This window comes from Pelodiscus sinensis, chromosome 8 (genome assembly GCF_049634645.1).
Source record: "Pelodiscus sinensis isolate JC-2024 chromosome 8, ASM4963464v1, whole genome shotgun sequence".
Classification (NCBI taxonomy): Eukaryota; Metazoa; Chordata; order Testudines; family Trionychidae; genus Pelodiscus; species Pelodiscus sinensis.
The window spans coordinates 27,315,870-27,337,507 of record NC_134718.1 but is presented as its reverse complement, the minus strand read 5'-3'; the positions used below and the strand labels follow the sequence as shown (position 1 = coordinate 27,337,507).

At 40.0% G+C, this 21,638-nt stretch overlaps 2 protein-coding genes across 6 annotated transcripts in view; one reads left to right on the top strand and one right to left on the bottom strand.

Moving 5' to 3' along the window:
- Positions 1-21,638, top strand: part of CTNNA3 (catenin alpha 3) — a 1,020,369-nt gene that overhangs the window by 316,365 nt on the left and 682,366 nt on the right. The window lies entirely within an intron of this gene.
- LRRTM3 (leucine rich repeat transmembrane neuronal 3) overlaps positions 13,788-21,638 on the bottom strand; it is a 132,070-nt gene continuing 124,219 nt past the window's right edge. The window contains exon 3 of the mRNA XM_006135750.4: positions 13,788-14,225. Within this exon, the coding sequence (XP_006135812.1) occupies positions 14,016-14,225 (210 nt within the window). The 3' untranslated portion in view covers positions 13,788-14,015. The remainder of the gene's footprint in view (positions 14,226-21,638) is intronic.

Below are 21,638 nucleotides of genomic sequence, written 5' to 3'. Positions count from 1 at the left end.
CCTTTGAAAAAAAATCTCTGATTTCCAGAGTCAGAACTGAGCAACTGCATTGCCTTCTGCATATCCACATGTTGTCTTTTCTTTGATATTTCCTCAACACATTCATAAAAAACAATACCACAAACAAAAACACCTTCCAAGACTAGAGATATGTACACAGGGCAGCGTCAGAAAAATTGGTGTGCAAGTTGCTCCCGTTCCATTCATTCTTATCAGACAGAACTTTCAGAAGCTTTTTGAATAAAAGGTACTATTAGAACCTGAATTAAACTCTGCTAAATCAAAAATATAAAGCTTCACTAGGTTTCATTCACTATATGCTTCAATACTTTTAAAACAGTTTTTCAAAGATTTAAAGGACTTACAAAGAATTGAACTCAGCATCTACCCAAACTGTGAAGACACCTATCCCACATCTTACAAAATATCAGTCTTTCTTGCCTTCCACTCCAACATCATAAAAAGTTTCCATTCAGTAATGATCTGTAATAGCTTTTTTAAACTAGATGTTCTATACTGATCAATGTATAGGGTCAAATCCTTAGCTGATGTCAATTGTCTTCGTGCTGTTTGCTGTGCAGTGGGCCAAGACAATTAGAACCAGCTGACACTCATGCTGAAGTATTAAAGGCTTTGTGAATAGAGGTGAATGAGGTGTATGTTTTGTGTGTGGAACAGAAAAGCAGAAAACTTTCTTTTGTGGTGGTTTTAAAAGTCTAGAAACAGGGCTGGAAGGAACCTTGACTAGTCATCTAATCCATTCCCTCATGTTTTTCTCACCTGTTGATGTTTCTTTTACCTGGTCTTAAAAACCTTCAGTGGCAGGGATTCCACAACTTCCTTAGATTGGGGTCTGGGTCAGAGAGGGAATTAGCTTGTGGGAGGGGCTCAGGGCTGGGGTAGGGCAGCTTAGTGGGGTCTAGGAGGGAGTTAGATTGTGGAAGGGAGCTCAGGGCTGGGGCAGGAAGTTGGAGTATGGGTGTGCTTATCTGCAGCAGCTGCTATTTGGTGGGGGGCCAGGTGGACCCTAGCACCTCCTGCACCAGGTGCCCCCCCTGCATGCACCATCCCCCTCAGATACCTTTCATCACAATGCTGGCTGTGGGGTCAGAGCCTCCAGGTGAGGGCAGTGTAGGGACAGAACATTCTGGCATTCGCAGTGATTTAGTGCATGAAGCCATTTCCTCCCTACATCTGACAGGAAGGGATGGCTTGAAATACAGGAGCTTTAGACTGCAGCGCATAAAGCCCCTTTCTTTGTCCAGCCTTGCTGCTGGGGCCAGGAGTGCACTTCTTCCCTCTCCCCTCACTGCAGCAGTGCATCTGTTCCCTTGCCATGGCAGCTCCATGTGCAGCAGTTCTGAGCCCCTGGACGAGGCTTATTAGGCAGCTGTGCAGCCATCCATCTCACAGGGAGGGCTGCCTGTGTATCAGCTGAGGACTCCCAGTGCCAAATGTAACAGGACAATTACCTCCTGGGTCTTACCAATTAGAAAGGTAAGACCCAGGAGGCTCTTAGTAATACATTGCAGAATTATGTTTGAGTTTTTTACAATATCATCACTTGGTTGACTCACATGTAATTTGTGATCCACTTATCGCCCTCATTTTCTTTTCTGCAGTACTGCCACCTTTTTAGTTTTATTTTAAAAGGGTACAAAAATTAACTATTTTACTCTGTTGTGGATTTCTTTGTGATACAGGTTTGACCTCCCAAAACCGGAACTCCCTCATCCATCAACATGCATGGTTTGGCAGGACCACAGATATTCCTGGACCAGGGAATCCTGGCTGGGAGCCCCAGGGCAAGAGGGCTGGCAGAACTGGAAGCACAGCCGGAGCTGTGGCAGCCCCAGTAGTGGGGCCAGATTCGGGAATGCACTGCTGCAGCAGCCCCAGTAGCGGAGGTGGGGCCAGAGACATGGCAGCCCCATTAGTAGGGCCAAGGCCAGGGCCAGGGATGCAGCAGGCCTGGCAGCCCCAGTAGCGGGGCCAGGGACATGGCAGTCTGGGCTGCCGAGGCTGTAGCAGCATGGCAGCCCAATGGGCGAGGGTGAATGAAGCTAGGACTGCATTGGGGATCTGGTAGCAGGGGACCTCCCCAGATCCAGCAAATTCCCTTATTTGGGACCACTCAGGTCCCAACAATGCCAGACCAGAGAGGTCCAACCTATATTGTGAAGAAATTGCCATCTGGGTCAGTCAAACTATAGAGTGCTCACTTGGGAACAAAACATTTCTGGTTTGGAAAAGGACAGTTGAAAATTAACTGTATATTTTTCTGGCTGTGTTAGCCCCATCTGAATTTCTCCTCTCCAGAATTCCTAGTTGACAGTGAAAGCTTAAAAGAGGAGACAAATTTTGAAAGTGAAACAAGGAGAAATATAAGCCATCTTAATAAAATTATAGTGATAGATCAGAAAAAAGTCCTTGCATCTCATTTGCACATTTAAATTTGGTTTTGTTGTGTCTAAATAACAGCTGTATTTTTGATTTTCCTGTAAAGAACAATTTTTAGGGATGCTATGTGTAGGGTTTATTTCAATGATGGAGTTTAAAGACAGGGTGCTTAAAATTTAAACGTATTCATGCATTATTGCATTCACCACTGTGATGCCTAACTCAGGGACAGAAGTCTCATTTTCAAAAGGGTTTTAGGCACTCAGCAGATTCGCATTGTCTCAGAACTCAATTTGAGTGTCCATGCATTATCTAATTTTAAATGTCTGTGCTTTTATGTAGTGAGAATGCTATTCTTGTCTTCACAGTTGTTTTGCTGCCAGCTATCCATGTTTAAATGCAAAATGCCTGTACATCTACACATTTTAAACGTTGGAAACATTTGCAGTGAAGTTTGTAAAAGTATCATTTCCCTTTGGCTTTTATAGACCTCGCCCAGCTTTCTATGGTTAATTCACTCTCTACTGAGATATTCAGGGGACTGGACTTGATGACCTCTCAAGGTCCCTTCCAGTTCTAGTATTCTATGAAAGGAGCTTAAATCCCATTGACAATCAATGGGATTTGGGGTCCCTAAGCGTGTGTCTAGACTACATCCCTTTTTCGAGAAAGGGATGTAAATTATGCATGTCCATATTGCAAATGAAGCCGAGAATTGAATTTCCCGTACTTCATTTGCATATAGGGCTTTTTCGAAAAACAAACAAACAAACAAAAAACCCCCCCGGCAGTTTAGATGGGGATCTTTCGAAAGATCTTGTTAACCTAATTTTTTGAGGAGTACAGGATCTTTCAAAAAAGGCTTTTATTTTCTAAAGATCCCCATCTAAACTGTCATTTTTTAAAAAAAAAGCCCCGTTTTGAAAAAAAGTGGCAGACGCCATTATGCAAATGAAGCACAGGAGAGTTTGGAGAGGGAGTTCTCCAGGTAAAAGAGGAGTAAAAACGGGACCCTGTGGTAAGTGGCTGTCTGGAGCGTGTGTTTGCGTGGGGGGGGGGGGGGAGTTCTTTGCAGTGTGCTGAGCTTGTGTTTGTCTGTTTGGTTTGTTTGTTTGTTTGCTTTGTTTGTTTGAAGGAGCTTCTAAAAGGTTTAAAATCTAGAAGCCTCTGTTAATTGGCTGAGCCTCAGTCATGGGGAGGGGCTACCATAGCTATATAAACCTGTGACTCAGCGACCAGGGAGAGCGGACCAGGAACAGCTAACAGGAGAGTTTGGAGACGGAGTTTAGAGGACACTAGTGTCTTCTGACCTTCTTTAAATCATAACTCTTAAAATAATCTATATTCCAGAGGTTTAAAAAGAATCCCAGTTTATACTTAAACTTATTCATTAGAAAAATGGAGACAGAAGCCGAGCAGCAGAGAGGGGGCTATCCTGTTTGTTGTGTCGAGTGTAACATGTATGATTACCTGTCCTGTGGGCAGGTGGCGTATGTGTGCATCCGTTGCCAGGAGCTCCTGACTCTCAGAGACCGAGTTTGGGCTTTGGAGGCCAGGGTGGCTGAACTGTAGGAGCTAAGGGAGGTAGAGAGCTATGCTGATGAGACTTTCTGGGACACTGTAGTACTGTCCCACCTCCAGTCTGAGAGCCCCAGTGCTCTTAAGGAGGATGAAAGTCTCAAGGGAACAGAGCATTCAATGGGAGCAGAGGGAAACCATCCTGTAGTTGGGACCTGCCTCCCAGAGGATGTTGCGGTATCCTCTCGCACTGAGGATACCTCTGAGGGGGAGGGAATGCCAGTTAGGAAGAGGCAGGTGTTAGTAGCGGGAGATTCGATCATTAGAAACTTAAATAGTTGGGTTTGTGATGACCGGGAGAACGGTATGGTCACTTGCCTGCCTGGTGCGAAGGTTGCGGATCTCTCAAGGCATCTAGACAGACTTATGTGTAGTGCTGGGGAGGAGCCGGTGGTCATGGTACACGTAGGTACCAATGACATAGGGAAGGGTAGGAGAGATGTCCTGGAGGCCAAATTTAGGCTGCTAGGAAAGAGACTGAAATCCAGGACCTCTATGGTGGCGTTCTCAGAAATGTTTCCAGTTCCACGCGCAGGGCCAGGTAGGCAGGTGGAGCTTCAGAGTCTCAATGCGTGGATGAGACAATGGTGTAGGGAAGAGGGGTTTAGATTTATTAGGAACTGGGGACACTTTTGGGAGAGGGGGAGCCTATACAGGAAGGACGGGCTCCACCTAAACCAGGGTGGAACCAGACTGCTGGCACTAAACATGAAAAAGGCCGTAGAGCAGTTTTTAAACTAAGAGATGGGGGAAAGCCGATTGGTGCGGAGATGCACGTAAATCGGAGGGAGACTTCTCTTAGAGGAGAATCCATTGATAGAGATTCTCTAAGCTGTAGTCAGAAAGAGAGGAGGGGAGAGGGCAAACCATGGGTCAGAGCAGACAAACAACCGCATACAAAGGAATCCAATGCATCAGGGAAGGGCAGACAAATAAGCAGTGGCAAATTTGTAAAGTGCTTGTATGCAAATGCTAGGAGTCTGACTAATAAGATGGGTGAACTAGAGTACCTCATATTAAATGAGGAGATTGACATAATAGGCATCACTGAAACCTGGTGGAATGAGGAAAATCTGTGGGACACAATCATACTGGGATATAAAATATATAGAAAGGATAGAGCAGGCTGGCTGAGTGGCGGAGTGGCACTGTATGTGAAAGATAATGTAGAATCAAATAAAATAAAAATATTAAGTGAATCAACATGTTCAATAGAATCGCTATGGATAGTAATTCCATGCTCCAATAATAAGAAATTAGCAGTAGGGATATATTACCGACCACCTGACCAGGATAGAGATACTGACATTGAAATGCTAAGGGAGATTAGAGAGGCTACCAAAATAAAGAACTCTGTAATAATGGGGGATTTTAATTACCCCCATATTGACTGGACACATGTCACCTCAGGAAGAGAAGCAGAGATAAAATTTCTCAATGGCTTAAATGACTGCTTCTTGGAGCAGCTGGTGCAGGAACCCACAAGGGGAGAGGCAATTCTCGATTTAGTCCTGAGTGGAGCGCAGGATCAGGTCCAGGATATAACCATTACAGGACCGCTTGGGAATAGTGACCATAATATAATAACATTCAACATTTCTGTGGTGGGAAGAACACCTCAGCAGTCCAGCACCCTGGCATTTAATTTCAAAAAGGGGAATTACACAAAAATGAGGAGGTTTGTTAAACAGAAATTAAAAGGCACAGTGACTAGAGCCAAATCCCTGAAAGCTGAATGGAAACTTTTTAAAGACACCATAATAGAGGCCCAACTTAAATGTATACCTCAAATTAAAAAACATAGCAAGAGACCTAAAAAAGAGTCACCATGGCTTAACCACCATGTAAAAGAAGCAGCGAGGGACAAAAAGGTATCTTTTAAGAAGTGGAAGTCCAATCCTAGTGAGATAAATAGAAAAGAACATAAACACTGTCAAATCAAGTGTAAAAATGTAATAAGAAAAGCAAAAAAAGATTTTGAGGAACAGCTAGGCAAAAACACAAAAAGAAATAACAAAATGTTTTTTAAGTACATTAGAAGCGGGAAGCCTGCTAAAAAACTTGTGGGTCCCCTAGATAATCGAGCCATAAAAAGAGCAATCAAGGATGATAAAGCCATTGCGGAGAAACTAAATGATTTCTTTGCTTCAGTCTTCATGGCTGAGGACGTTGGGGAGATTCCTGAATCTGCACCGTCCTTTGTGGGTGATGAATCTGAGAAACTGTCCTGGATTGAAGTGTCATTAGAGGAGGTTTTGGAATAAATAGAAAAACTTAATGTTAACAGATCTCCGGGACCGGATGGCATTCATTCAAGGGTTCTAAAAGAACTCAAATGGGAAATTTCTGAGCTATTATCTGTGGTTTGTAACCTATCCTTTAAATCGGCTTCCGTACCTAATGACTGGAAGGTAGCCAACGTGACACCAATATTTAAAAAGGGCTCTAGAGGCGATCCTGGCAATTACAGACCAGTAAGTCTAACTTCAGTACCGGGCAAATTAGTCAAAACAATAGTAAAGAATAAAATTGTGAAGCATATAGAAGAACATAATTTGTTGGACAAAAGTCAACATGGTTTCTGTAAAGGGAAATCCTGTCTTACTAATCTGTTAGAGTTCTTTAAAGGGGTTAATAAACATGCGGGCAAGGGGGATCCAGTAGATATAATATACTTAGATTTTCAGAAAACCTTTGACAAGGTCCCTCACCAAAGGCTCTTACATAAATTAAGTTGTCATGGGATAAGAGGGAAGATCCTTTCATGGACTGAGAACTGGTTAAAAAACAGGAAACAAAGGGTAGGAATAAATGGTAAATTTTCACATTGGAGAGGGGTAACTAGTGGTGTACCCCAAGGGTCAGTCCTGGGACCGATCCTTTTCAACTTATTCATAAATGATCTGGAGAAAGGGGTAAGCAGTGAGGTAGTAAAGTTTGCGGATGATACCAAACTGTTTAGGATAGGTAAGACAGATACAGATGTGGTCTCCTCACCTCAAAAAAGATATTTTGGCCATGGAAAGGGTTCAGAAATGGGCAACTAAAATTATTAGGGGTTTGGAACGGGTCCCATATGAGGAGAGGTTAAAGCGACTGGGACTTTTCAGTTTAGAAAAGAGGAGACTGAGGGGGGATATGATAGAGGTATATAAAATCATGAGTGGTGTGGAGAGGGCCGATAAAGAAAAGTTATTTATTAGTTCCCTAAATGGAAGAACTAGAGGACACCAAATGAAATTAATGGGGAGCAGGTTTAAAACTAATAAGCGAAAGTTCTTCTTCACACAGCGTGTAGTCAACCTGTGGAACTCCTTGCCAGAGGAGGCTGTGAAGGCTAGGACTATAATAGCGTTTAAAGAGAAGCTAGATAATTTCATGGAGGTTAGGTTCATAAAAGACTATTAGCCGGGGGATAAAATGGTGTCCTTGGCCTCTGTCTGTCAGAGGCTGGAGAGGGATGGCAGGAGACAAATCGCTTGATCGTTGTCTTCGGTCCACCCTCTCTGGGGCACCTGGTGCTGGTCACTGTCCACAGACAGGATACTGGGCTAGATGGACCTTTGGTCTGACCCAGTACGGCTGTTCTTATATTCTTATGAAATTCAAATCCTGGCTTCATTTGCAATATGGACATGGCTAATTTACATCCCTTTCTCGAGAAAGGGATGTAGTCTGGACACATCCTATGTGACTAAATCCCTTTTGAAAATGCCACATCCTTTCCTAAAGGCAGAAGTGCAATTACAATGCTTCATCAGTGCAGTTGTGCTACTGTAGCGCTTTAATGAAGATGCTGTAATGGAAGAGAGCTTCTCCAATGAGCATCATTAATCCACTTCTGCAAGAGGCAGTAGCTATGCCAGTGGGAGAAGCTCTTCCACTGACATAGTGCTGTCTACACCCATGCATAAAATAGTGTAACTGTTGCTTAGGGCTGTGGATTACACACACCCTGAGGCTGTGTCTAGACTGCTAGGTTATTTCAAAAAAAGTAGCCTTTTTTCGAAAAAACTTCACCTGCGTCTAGACTACAGCCGCGTTCTTTCGAAATTAAATTGAAAGAACGTGGCTTTTCTTTCGATGGCGGTACTCCTCATTTCACGAGGAAGAATGCCTTTTTTCGAAAGTGCTCTTTTGAAAAATGGCGTTCTTGAATGCAAACAGGGCTTTTTTGAAAGAGAGCATCCAGATTGCCTGGGTGCTCTCTTTCGAAAAAACAGCTTGCTTTTTTGAAAGTACTGCTTGCAGTCTAGTCGCTCTTTTTCGAAACAGGCTTTTTTGAAAGTATCTTTCGAAAAAGCCTCTTTCGAAAGAGGCTTGCAGTCTAGACGTAGCCTGAGTGATGTAGCTATGCTGTAGTTAGTGTAACTAACATATGGGTATGCACATTCTGTAGGATAGACCAGGGCTAAATCAGTTAGGCATTTCAATGGTGAGCATGGCAATGCATAAATAACTTTAAAAATCTGAGCGTGGTAAAGTAAAGCTATCAATAACAAAAATGCAAAAGGGCAAAATGGGAGTTATATTATCATAATTACTAGGGAAATAACTCAGTTCATTATTTTTATTGAAAGAACAAGATGGAAACAAAATCTATTCATTGTGAATGATTCAGTTAATAGCTTTTCATGCCTCATTTCTGACATACTTTGGTATAAAACTACAGAAGAGATTGAAGTATACAGTGCTGGAGTGACGGTTAATTTGTTATTAATGAGTATTCTTTCTAATTGAAGAGTTTTTCCTTCTCAAAGGAGCACAGCATTGGTTTATCTAAAATCTTAAACTAGCTAGCTTTGAAATATATTTTCTTTGTGCAATCATCTTGTGATTAGGCTCTAGATTGAATAGTTGTTAAATTCTGTCTTCATAAAGAGTTTATTTTAACTGAATAAAAAGTGTGTCTAACTGCTCTTACATATATATTATATAGCTGAAGCTTGGAAAAATCACTTGCATAGGATAACTAAATGTCCTGAATTCTTTTCCTGTTTATTGCAGTGTTGTAAGTCATTCTGAAGTTATTTGACATTAATAAGAATGCAATGTATAACCATAGAAATTCCATGGTAATTTAACAGTAATTAATTTTCACTCATAAATTATTACTTTTGCATATGTAATATCTAAATTGGTGGCACTTGAAAGTGTCCATTATTATAAATGTATTAGGTCTTTAATGTAATAAGATTAGTTATAATTAATTCAATGTTGCAGGCTCATTTACCGCCACACAACCTGTGCTCCATTATAACTAACCATCTAAAGAGACAGTTTTTAGAACTGATTTATTTATGTAAAAATTGATGTTGATAAAGTAGAATATGCATATGGGACTTTGACAGTTGAACTCACTGCACTTCAGCTTATATAAAAATTCTCAGCAACATTCTAGCACCAAAACATCAAATTACAGTAATTCCTTTGGTCTCCATTAAAATAACATTAATCATGTTGATTTATTCTGAAATTTTAAAATTAATTGGCACTCATAATTAACTACACCAGGAAAAAAGACTTTGACCTAGTTACTTTATATAATACTGTCAGTTCAGTTTAGCGTTACAAACATTTTGAGGAATTTTAAGAATATTCCTTATATATGGATTAAGCAGTTAAACCTGTAGAGACTGTGGAGTTTCTTGCACATACTGGCACTTGCTAGTATTAAAAATTCCCTTTCAAATGTATGTTACAAATATATGGCAGTTTTTTATGGCAAAAGGGATCATTTTCATGTTGATTGGTATAGTGGGATTGACAAAAATGATAAGTACATGTTTTGGTTTTGTGGTGCATTAAAATTTATAAACATCCCACAAAGGAGTTCTAATAGTGAGTGATGAATCCATAGCTGTTCAGAGGTTGGATTTAGTTTGGATGAAATCTAAAATTTTGGTTTGTCAGACATACCTTATTCAATCTACCATTCCCCCCAGTGCAATCACTAGATGTCAACTATAACAATTAAAAGTAGCTTACATATTGTGCGGCTTTAAAATTTTTTCATTTATTTTAAATTAAACACTTTTCCTGAGCTAGAATTAGGGAAGGAGGCAACACCATTTAGGAATCAAATTTATAGTAAGTGTACTTTTCCTCTCCCCCTGGAAGAATTTCTGGCTATGTTCCTCTTCAATCATATCTCTGGACTTTTCCTCATCTGCTTGCCTTCTTCATCTCTGCAATCCATGTCCTCAAGTTTAGTGAGAGTACTTTATGATACTTTTATAGTCGTACTTCCCCAGTATGTCTGCATCATGACCATGAGTACCTGGTAGGTTGAATGCCCAATGATGCTGTCTAAACTGTTCCAACTCTCCAAAGTAATTGACCAAAGACTTGTCATGACAGCCCTGTGACCTCCCCAAATATCCAGGCTCTTCACAGATTAGATATATGGGTCTTGTGACATTTGTGCTACCTTCCCATCTAAGTATCTCATGATACTCTGGAGAGATATTTGGAAGGTCACATGCAACTGTGAGATCCTTAATACCTCCAGAGAACATTTTTATCTTTCATGCACTCACCAGCTTTAATCATGGTGAATGAGAGTGCCACTGATCAAGTAGGTAAGAAAAAAAAAGCATTGAGCACAAACTTACAGGTAAATCACACTTGATGCAAATAAATTGCTAACTCAGCTATGCAAAAAAGACTTGCTTTGTCTTGCTCTAGTAAGACAAATGATAATTAAAATACATAGATTTGATGTTTTGTTAAGTCATTGATTTGAGGAAAAGGAAAGAGACAGCTGGTTTCTCTGTTCTTGTTAGGAAGACATTACTGTGGAAGAGCAGATCTCTGATTGGATTGCCTCTCATTTCAGAAATTTCCCTTGTAGTTTTCTTAATAGACGTCCATCTGTTCCAGGATAGCTTTCAGGTGGGTATAATCAATTGAAACAGCTATGTCCAGGTGTTCCTGGCTACCTCTGTTTCAGAACTAGGATTGGGGCCAGCTGGATGTGCCACAGCTTCTCAGGCCATTGAGGAGTTGTGGCTGCCTTAATTATATGGCAAGCAAGAAATTATAGGGTGAATTGACCTTGGGATTGCCAGCTAGGTCAAAAATGGTGACATTCATCACTGTAGTTCCTGATGCTGAAATACTAACTGTTAGGCTGCATTCTTGTACTGTTTGGTTGGTGCTATTGGGCCCCGTTTTGATCAGACATTTAAAATAATTTTTCTGCTGATACCCTTGTCCTAACATCACATTCAAATTATGAGGATTATCTGTTAAACTGCAGAAATAGTGAGTCATGATTCCATTCCTTAGGGCAGAAGATAAAAGGACCCAAAATATTTTCTGAGCTTAGCTTTTTCCATTCATATGATTTCCTCTTTCTTGACATGGGAAAATCAGGTGTCCCATTCCTTATTATTGAGAGACCATCTGGGCCTAAATGTTTATCAGAGTGCATTAATTAATGGATGATTTGCATCAACAAGGTCCGCGCAGACAGACAGACGGAGCACTGTAGGTCAGAGCTGGATAGATTCACATCCCAATTTGCTATGAACTACATTTTCATGTACACAGATCCTCCATCTGTGTTCCATGTTTTCTTATTATTTTGTCTGGTATGCTGAGAGTCAGAAGCACATGAAATTTCTGAACATATAGCAATTTAAAAATAGTGTCAGCAACAGCCTGAGCCCCACAATTGTCCCATAAAAGATCAAGGAGAAGATGTACGAGAGGATTATGGAAGATAGCAGTAAGAGTAAGAGGGTAACTGAGCGTCTACCCCTCTACCCAAATTAGTCCTTATTTTATCCTAACCAGTTAGACCACCCACAGTCATCAGAACAAAAGCTGACATGAAACCTAAAACCACAACACTGATGTAACGGAAAGTAATTTTAATATTTTAGGACTGCAGCTAATTTTTTTGTTCCCTTTTATAATTAGCTGAATATATAATTTCAAACTCTGCATAGTAAAATTCCAAAATAGAGAAATCCAGGAACTTGCCATGTCAATGCATTAAAGAAATTAGAAACTGAAAATATATGAAGGTTAACATGAGTCTTAAAAATGACAGATAAAATGTTTTGAATAGTAAATAATTTATGCAAATGTTACAAAATCTGAGATGCTAAATAAATTACTGATACAGTGCATTCTATTTTGACATTTTGTTTCCACTTAAAAGATAGTGAATGTAGATTCCTTTGTATACAATATACAAAAGGCATTTTACTATAATAGTTTCTTTGTTCTTTTGTAAAACAAGTGAACTGCAATTTTAAATTTCAATCTTATTCTGTGAAGCCACATTAAAATATGTTGGGAGAAACATCCAAAAATAGATTTATGGTTATATCATTTTTCTTTATTGTTTTAAAAAGTTGCTGCAACTATATGAAACTCTTTTGTTTTAACCCTTGGAAGGCTCTTGCATTCCTTTCTATTTTTCACTGAGTCAGCATGGCATATGATTTTTCTAATTTATGTAATCTCTAATGATTAATATAAGTGTAGTGGAACAGTGTTGTCTATAGAAGCGTTGAAGATTTAAAATGAAAGAATGTGATGTACGCATTCTTTAATCTATGGATTAAATGGTGGACATAATCTGGGCTCATGGAATTATTATAGCTTTGATTATTTATATTTAAAGATATTTTTCTTAACTTGATCTGTCATAACATTGAAGGGCTATTTATCTTAACCTTTTGTTCCAAATTATTTTATCTTTTTAACAAAGTGGATGTATTCTGCTTTTGAATATTTTGTCACTTTAACAATTAGAAAATGTGAATAGTCATATAGTTCTGAACAGAGAGGACTAATAATAGAGCGCCTGCTCCCACTGAGGTCAGTGGTAATTGACTTCACTGGCAGTAGGTTTTGGCACTAATAAACTGCTTGTCAACTTCTGCATTTCCAAATATTCTGTGGAAAGCAAGAAGAAAAGCACTGGTGTGTGTGTATGTGTGTGTGTTCCTCATCTTCAAGACAGTTTTGAAAGTGAATCATAATGTGTAGAATGAAATCTTAAAATAAAATCAGAAGCACCTGAAGTGATGGTTGATTACTTTCAGCATGAATTTTGTAAACAGACAGCTGACTGTTATGGTGGCTCACCCATTTTATCCCGCAGTACAAAGACACTTAACAAAACTGTATCCTTGTCAGTTAACAACCACATCTTTTAAATGTATAAAGCTCCATTGCTGCGGTTACTGCCTTTGTCTCTAATGTTGTTTTATCCATGGTTAGTTTTTTTCTTTAATACAGTACAATACAAAGGAATAAAACGAGTCATTCCAAAATGTGTTGTTAAAATATCCTTCTTTATCATTACATTTCACTGCTTTAGAATTAACTTTCACAGGCTGTTAATTCAAGGCATCAGTTAAGTCTGAGAAGAACTGTTAAAAAATGCTGTGATTTTTTTTGTCATTTTATATGAAAAACTTGTCAGTGTAATTGAATAACTTCTTACAAGTTTGAACAATTCAACCCTTCTTTTAGTTAATGTATTATTTCTGGTACAAGTAGATAAAATTCTACACAGTAAGCATGATAAAAATTGTGCATGTTCTTCACAGCACAGAATTTCAGGGTTTTCTGGGCACAAAAGCAGTAACAAAAGAGTCCCTACAAAACTGAGTAACTGAATAACACAAGGAATATTTTTGTTAATTTGAAACTTCAGAAACTGAAATTTGTAAAGTGAGATGTCATTCAGTTCTGATACCGTACATACCAGCTGTTCTCAGTAATTGAAATTTCACAATATGAAAAATACATTAGATCTGTACAGTTTTTACAGGTAGATAGGATGAGTTTTGAAAAAAGATTTGCTTTGAGGGTCATACTCTGCTTTATGCCAAAAATACTGCACAACTTAGCTAATTACAAATTGTAGACTTGAAACAATTCATGTCTTCGTGTGTAACAGTTGATTTTCTTTTAATTGGACAGGGATTTAAGAAACCATTTCAGAACATCTTCCACATTTTGTCCTTCAAGTTAACAGGTTGATTGCAGCCTTCTGTTACAAATGAAATCAGTTAAGCTAGCGGCTGACTGTGTTCACCGATTCTTGCAGCTGTTGTTATTGTGCTGAGGTCCAGATCAGTCTCTAGGTGTGTTTCCATTGTTTCATCCTGTGTATTAGATTCATAGGGCTTATGAGCAAGGAGTTCATGATGTACCCCACAGTAGCTTACGGTGGGTTGGTCATAAGAGAGAAATGTTGATACATTCATAGATAAAGGTATCTGGGGAAAAAAGGATATGAAAAATAGTAAGTTAGTAAACAACATAATTTTTGTGATGTGAATTTGATGGTGATGAAAAATAATCTAAAAACCATGTCCAGAGCCAGAAGTAGTCACTCCTGTAAGAACTTCCCCTTACATCTTTGCCAATGCTCTTCAAACCTTATTGGTATCATCTTTGATGCCTAGTGTTGGACCTATGGATTTGTTTGTGAAAATTTGTGTATGGTTGAGAAGCCACAAAAGTATCTTAAAGCTGCAAACCAAAGCAAATAATCTTTCATAACATATATTCAGCAAATGCTAAATGTAAACAAAATGCATAGGAGATATGGAAGATGGGTTACCAAACGTGTAAGATATATAGACTATTTTAAGTGGGATTTACCTAGCTGCCCAACTGCAGATAAAGGGATATGTCTAGACAGTGGTGCTATTTCGGGATATCTTTCAAAGTAACGGGCACGTTATTCCAACATCCCTGTAAACCTCGTTCCTGAGGATTAAGGGTCATTTCATAATAGCGTTCTATTTCAAAATTTGGTGCTGTGTAGACCACGCCAAATTACGAAATAAGCTATTTTGAAATTGACTTGAAATAACCTACACAATTTGCGTAGCTCAAATTGCAGTTTATTTTGAGCGAAGGGTGCACTGTAGACATACCCTAAGTGACTATTGAACATTTCCAGACTATAGCATACTTTGTGTTAACTTTACAATGTGGATAAATATCCACTACAGATTACCACTTTATTACTATTTATGATCTAAGGTTAGATTTGATTTCCAAGAGAAAAAATCATGTTTGAAGAAATAGCTATAATTCATTATTTTTACTTCTCCATTTGGAGGCCCTCCTCACTCTATATCTATATCTATATCCAGAGCTTGACAAACCGCGGCGAAATCTTCTTGCTAGCCCTGCACTGCGCATGCGCAAGACCCGCATTGCACGTGTGCGCGCTGCCGGTGAACGGGGCAACCGGCTGAAATCTACTCACCACGGGCGAGTAGATTCACTGATTTGTTGAGCCCTGTCTATATCTATATCTATATCTATATCTATATCTATATCTATATCTATATCTATATCTATATCTAATCTCTTTTAGAGTGCATCTGTCTGTGAATCTGTGTATCTATGAGTCCATTTTTCAAGAACTCCTTCTAAATTGTTAGAGCTAGGACCAACACATTTGGTACACTTTCTCTTAACTTTAACTTAAATCAAGGTCAGGATTTGGTTATGCCCAGAAAACATGGAAGTGCTGGGAATGGAACTGTTTCTGATAACATGGAAAAAGGGAGGAGGCAGAGAGCAGTGGGATACAAAAAGGAAGGGCTCAGAGAAAAGGGATGCACCCATGGAGAGCCTGCAGGGCATGGGGGGGTGGTTGATAGGGGGCAGCCTGCAGGGCTTCCCCCCCCGCAACAGCCTACAGCCCGCAGGGGGGACCTGCTGGAGGAGGGGGTCAGCCCCCATAGCCTAGCCCCTCCTTAGTCAGCCTGCAGGAGGAGGAGGAGGGCCACTGAAGGGGAACAGCCCCTGAAGCCTGTCTTTTCCCAGACCGGCTATCCCCCCAAAGCACTCCCCAAATAGGCTGAAGGATGGAGGGGGCTGCTCAAGGCACCCCTATACCAGTTGAAGTGTGTTTGGGGGGGAAGATGGAAGCTGGGGACAGCCTAAAGAGAGTTGCACCACTTCCCCAAGCAAGCCCCCCTGGAGCACCTGTGAGGTAGGGGTACATCAGCAGACTGAAGTGGCCTCCCAGACAGGCTGGGGCTCCCCCCTGGTAGGTTACAGGTTAGGTGAGGGCAGCTGGAGGCCAGAGCTGGCCCACAGAGCCCTTACCTCCACCTGACAAGCAGGCAGCCCTGGATCTCCAGGTCACCCTATGAGGATCGCAACCCCGGTCTCTCAGGAGAAACCACTGATGAGCAAGCACTGCCAAGAGCCCCTAGGAAGAGCCGCTACTGGAGCAATGCCACCCTTGCCACCATGGGCGGCCCCAGTAAGTCCTCCCCCATCTGCTAGCCCCCTGTTCTGAGCCCCCTGCCCTGAGTTCTGTACCTCCCGTCTGCCAGGACTTATGTACCCTTGTACCTTCTCCCTGAGCCCCACACCTCCTTTCCCCTGCCCTCAGGCCCCTAGCCCCTGCCTTTCCTTACTTCCAAACGCTCACTCCAGCTTTTCTCCTTCACTAAAAACAAACAAACAAACAAAACCAATAATTGAATAAAGCATGCACATTTTTCATTTATTTAAAAAAATAACTTCAATTAAAGACCCTAGCAATGTCGGGTACATCTGCTAGTTTCATATAAATTAGGATGTAATTTTTCTCTATTTTTTGGAGGATTTCAAAAATTTTTAAAGAATATGTCGATATTACAAATACAGTTCAGAACCAGAGATGAAGAGAATATAAACTTAATTATAAACATTTCTACCAGCAATTCTCTCTCTCTAATAGTATGCATCTGAAGGATGAAAAATACAAAAAAGATTATATTAAAATGGTTGATGTGAGTCACACATGTATAGTATTTTTAAAAAAGATTGTCAGCTATCAGCGTGCGTTTTTATATGCCACAGAGAACAGCTTTTAGATTTGTCACTTTTATTGTTCTGTTGCTGCTCTAAAATAAACCTATTTTAAAACTCAATTAGAACTTCATAGAACTAAATATAAAGGTAATTTCAACACAGAGACTTATATTTAATGATTGCTGCTATTGACTGAGTCGAATATTTTTTCATTTTTTAATTCTAAAAGCATTCCAGATATTATATGATAGAAATAATAAAAAGCATGAATGTTTCTCCCTTGCAGTGTATACTGGAGATGCTGTATTTTAAAATAATTTCAACAAAAGGACGGGGTTCAGAACACATTAATGGGTTAGGGCAATGTAATTTATCACTAACAAAAATGTTTTTTTAAGGAATTCAATGAATCAAAATACTAAGTCTCTTTTTAAACATAGTTTTAAATCTAATTCAAGTCATCTATTATGACCTGTGGTACAATATTTTTCTCTTTCACTGAAAAGTTTTGGTAGAAATTATATTTTTTTAAAAAAACAAGGATAAAATCCTGCAGTTACTCGCTTTCCTGTAAATGGGTATTTGAGTAAGGATTTGATGCTGACCATAAAATGCAAGCTCCAGTTCATTAAAACATTTAAGAACATGCTTAAAACCTGATTATTTACGGGCCAATATAGCTCAGTCTTTTTTTTTTTTTTTAATTTCCATGTTGGGAATAGTGAAGTAGGAATGGTCCTTCAATGAGTTCCTCAACATTTACATAGCATTAGGAAAACAGGCAAAAATTAGACTATTTATCAATTTATAGTATTTATTCTTCAGTCAGAAGTAATTCTTACTATTGAAGAGAGTGCCCCCTCCCCCATTTTTAATACTCTGTCACTAACCTGAACTTGTGTTCCTTACATAGATAAAACTTAATTCAAGGAACTCTCCATATTCTCCATTCCCTAAAGGATAGGTAACAGGTTGTGTCTAGACTATATGGCTCCGTAGACAGAGCTATGTAGATGAGTTTACTAGACATAGCAAAATGAAGTGGTGATTTAAATAATAAGCTTCATTTACATCAAAATGGCTGATGATCAGCTGATCCAGCATAGCGGGGCAGTCTAGACGTGCCGTAGTCAACAAGGGAAGCCTTTGTCGACCGCTCCGGTGAACCTTGTTTCACGAGGCATACTGAAGCGGTCGACAAAGGCTTCCCTTGTCAACCGCGGTGCATCTAGACTGCTCCGCTGTGCCGGATCAGCTGATCATCGGCCATTTTGATGTAAATGAAGCGCAATTATTTGAATCACCACTTCATTTTGCTATGTCTAGTAAGCTCATCTACATGGCTCTATCGACAGAGCCATGTAGTCTTGACACACCCTTAAAGTGTAAAACACAGATATGGAATTGAATCTGAATAAAAATGTCTTCATCACCTATTAGATTTTAATGAAAATCATATGCTTCCCGTGTTGCTCTTTTTGGTTCTCATTACTAGTGCAGTGCTGTGATCCTAATTATCCTATATACCAGTGGATGCATTTACTCTCTTATACATGTCTAATCCTTTTTTGAATGTTGTTAAGCTCTTGGCTTAATTGATCCCCTTCCTGTGCTTTAAGGAATGATCAGCCTTCTCTGGCTCAGGTGGAACCCAGCTAAAGGAATTACCTTTATTCTGTCTTTCATTTCCTCTGATCATGCAACTAGCTCCTTTAATTGAGATCAAAATCACTAATTCTGAGGAGGGCCTACTTTATAGTATCCCCAATTCTGCCACTCTAAATAATACTCTCTTTCTCTCTGCAGCACTATTTCAGCAACTCTGACTTTAAGCATCTGTGATTGTGCCTTGAGAGCCACAAACTGCTTTCTCCAGGGCTGTGTCTACACTGGCATGAATTTCCGGAAATGCTTAAAATGGAATACTATTCCGTTTTCAGTTTTTCCGGAAAAGGAGCGTCTACATTGGCAGGCTGCTTTTCCGGAAAAGCCCTTTTTCCGGAAAAGCGTCTGTGGCCAATGTAGACGCGCTTTTCCAGAAAAGAGCCCTGATCGCCATTTTTGTGATTGGGGCTTTTTTCCAGAAAAGACTACTGGGCTGTCTACACTGGCCCTTTTCCGGAACAGTGTTCCAGAATAAGGACTTATGCCCGAGCGGGAGCAGAATAGTTTTTCCGGAATAGCGGCTGATTTTGTACAGTAGAGCATCGTTGCTTTTCCGGAAATTCAAGGGCCAGTGCAGACAGCTCGCAGCTTATTCCGGAAAAGCGGCTGATTTTCCGGAATAAGTGGCCCAGTGTAGACACAGCCCAGGTGTATACATGTACCGCCAGTTGTCAACAAATGAAATAGCAGTACTTTCTGCGTAATGGAAGGCACATACCACCTCTCTAAACCTTTCCTTCCAATCCTGGTCTCAAAAGCAGTGAGGGAAGAAAGGAGCCTGCCAGCCTGGCTGGTAGTGAGCTGAGCGCTCTGACCAGCAGCTGGTTCTCTGCATAGCGTTGGGAGTGGGATGTACCCTGCCAGAGGATATGAAGAAGCAGCAGAACTGGGGGAATTTGTGACAAATCCAGGAGAGGAAAATAAAAGGGGGAACATGTAAAGGATGGATGGGGGGCAGCAAAGACAACACTGTCATCTGATGCCTACCTGTATTCACCAGCTGTTGCAGCTCACAGCATGCAGCCTGTGCTGGCTGGAGGTGGGACAGAGCAACATCCTGCTTGCTGAGAGCTGGCATGCAATGGGGGCTGCACTGATGGATCAGCAGGGGGAGTGGCTGGCCCCATATATTGCAGCTTTGCCTTGCCACCAGCATTATACCCACATTGTTAGCCCCTAGACCCCCACTTCACTCACTGTTGGTGGACAAGTGGCTGGTGAGCAGGGATCTGGACAGCAGCAGGATTTGTCAGTACTAATGGAAGAGCGGGGGGTGATATACAGAAAAAATACAGGGAAGTTTGTCCGGTTTTAAGAAAAAGTTAGGACATCTGCAGAAGGCTTAAATACGAGACTGTCCCTTAAAAACGGGATGTCTGGTCACCCTACCTAGTGTTCACACCTTCACTATCATTCTGCAGTGGCTGTTCTGATTGCTGTGACCTCTGCCCCATGGTGGACCCTGCCTTCACAGTTTTTCATAAGGTTAAGGTATGATTGAGGTTACATCCCAAGTTCATTCAGAAGGTTGCCTCCCAATTCCACATAAACCATGTCCTTCATTTATGTGTTTTCTAGCCTAACCTCACTCTACCATTCTCGGCATGTCTCTCAAATCTTAGATTTCTACTTGCAAAGTACAGAAACTTTAGGAAGTTCCCAAGACTGATTCCATCACTGAAAGGAGTAGAGGGAAGAAATTTCCTTACAAACACTTTTTAAATGGATTTCAGGTTGTCTCCTTCTTTTCTATAAACTCATGCAGACTTGTCCACCTTAATTGCGTAGCTTAAATCAAAGTATTTTAACTCAAATTTTTGCACTGTCCACACTGCTGGAAGTTGAAGGGAGCACTCTCCCCCTTTGACTTCCCTTCCTCCTCGTGGAAACAGGACTACCAACATCAACTGGAGCACCCTCTCAGGCTATGTCTACATTGCAGGGAAAAGTCGGAAAAAGATACGCAGATTCTGGAAGGGACTATTTCTTCCATACTCCCAAATATATATCTGAATGATCAAGGTGTCCAGTTGCTTTGCACTAAGACAAAATTGGTCAAGAACCAAGATTCTATAGCACTAGAGTATCTGAATGGCCTCCTTTCTGGAGAAGTGCATGTTTTATTCACTAGAAATGGAAAATATCACATCAGATTTACTGCTACATTCTTTAGTAAATTTACTTTGCTTCTTTTAAACAGCGGATTGTTTATTTGCTTCACATTTCATGAAGGTTCATCTAGAATAATTTAGCCTTTAAGTACCTATTAAGGAGAATATTTTCTAAGGCCTTGATGCTATTACCGGCTCCATATGAATGGAGCCCCTTAGTATGGGTGGAGAGGCACTCCTCCACCCATGCTACACAGGTCCAATTGTAGATTTAGGGTACATAATATTGCACAAGGACTTTTCTGTTTTGTTTTGTTTGTTTGCTATTCTACAATTATGGTTGTTGTAACTATAAAAGTGATTATATACCCCTTTTTGAAGGAAGACGTTTACTGTACTGAAATTCAGATCTTCCCAATAGCCATCATGCAGAGTATTTAATGCTTATATTTGAGTTTTTAAATGAATTGCATTTTATCTCAGAAAATTCTTATTTTTTCTCTATATGACCCATTAAGATTAGAAAATATTTTTCAATTTATAAATTCTTAAGCACATGTTTAAATTCAATCAAGAATTGAATTATTTTCGTGTTATGTGGCAGAAGTGAATTTATTTCTTCCATCGTGTAAAATATCAGGTAAACACTAAGGCTGTGTCTACACTGCACAGTTATTTTGGAATAAGCTATTCCAGAATGTCAACACTGCAGGAAGCCTCAAAATTAGTCTGAGGTAGGCTTCCCTAATGTAGATGTGCCTTATTTTGAAATAGCTATTTTAGAATAGGTGTTATTCTTCATAGAATGAGGTTTACAGAAGTCGGAATAAGTCATTCATTATTTCTCAGATATTGCGAAATAACTGAATTGTTGTGTAGATGCTTGCATAGTTATTTTGGAATAACAGCTGTTTTTCCAAAATAATTTTGATGTGTTAAGTAAGTGATCTTAGAAGTGAACCATAATTGTTCAATCATTCCTAATAATACTTTCAGTATTAAGTGGCATACTGATTAGATTTAGAAACATTTTTTAAGCTACTTAACGATTAATATAAAACTGAAAATCCCACATACTCATTGTTT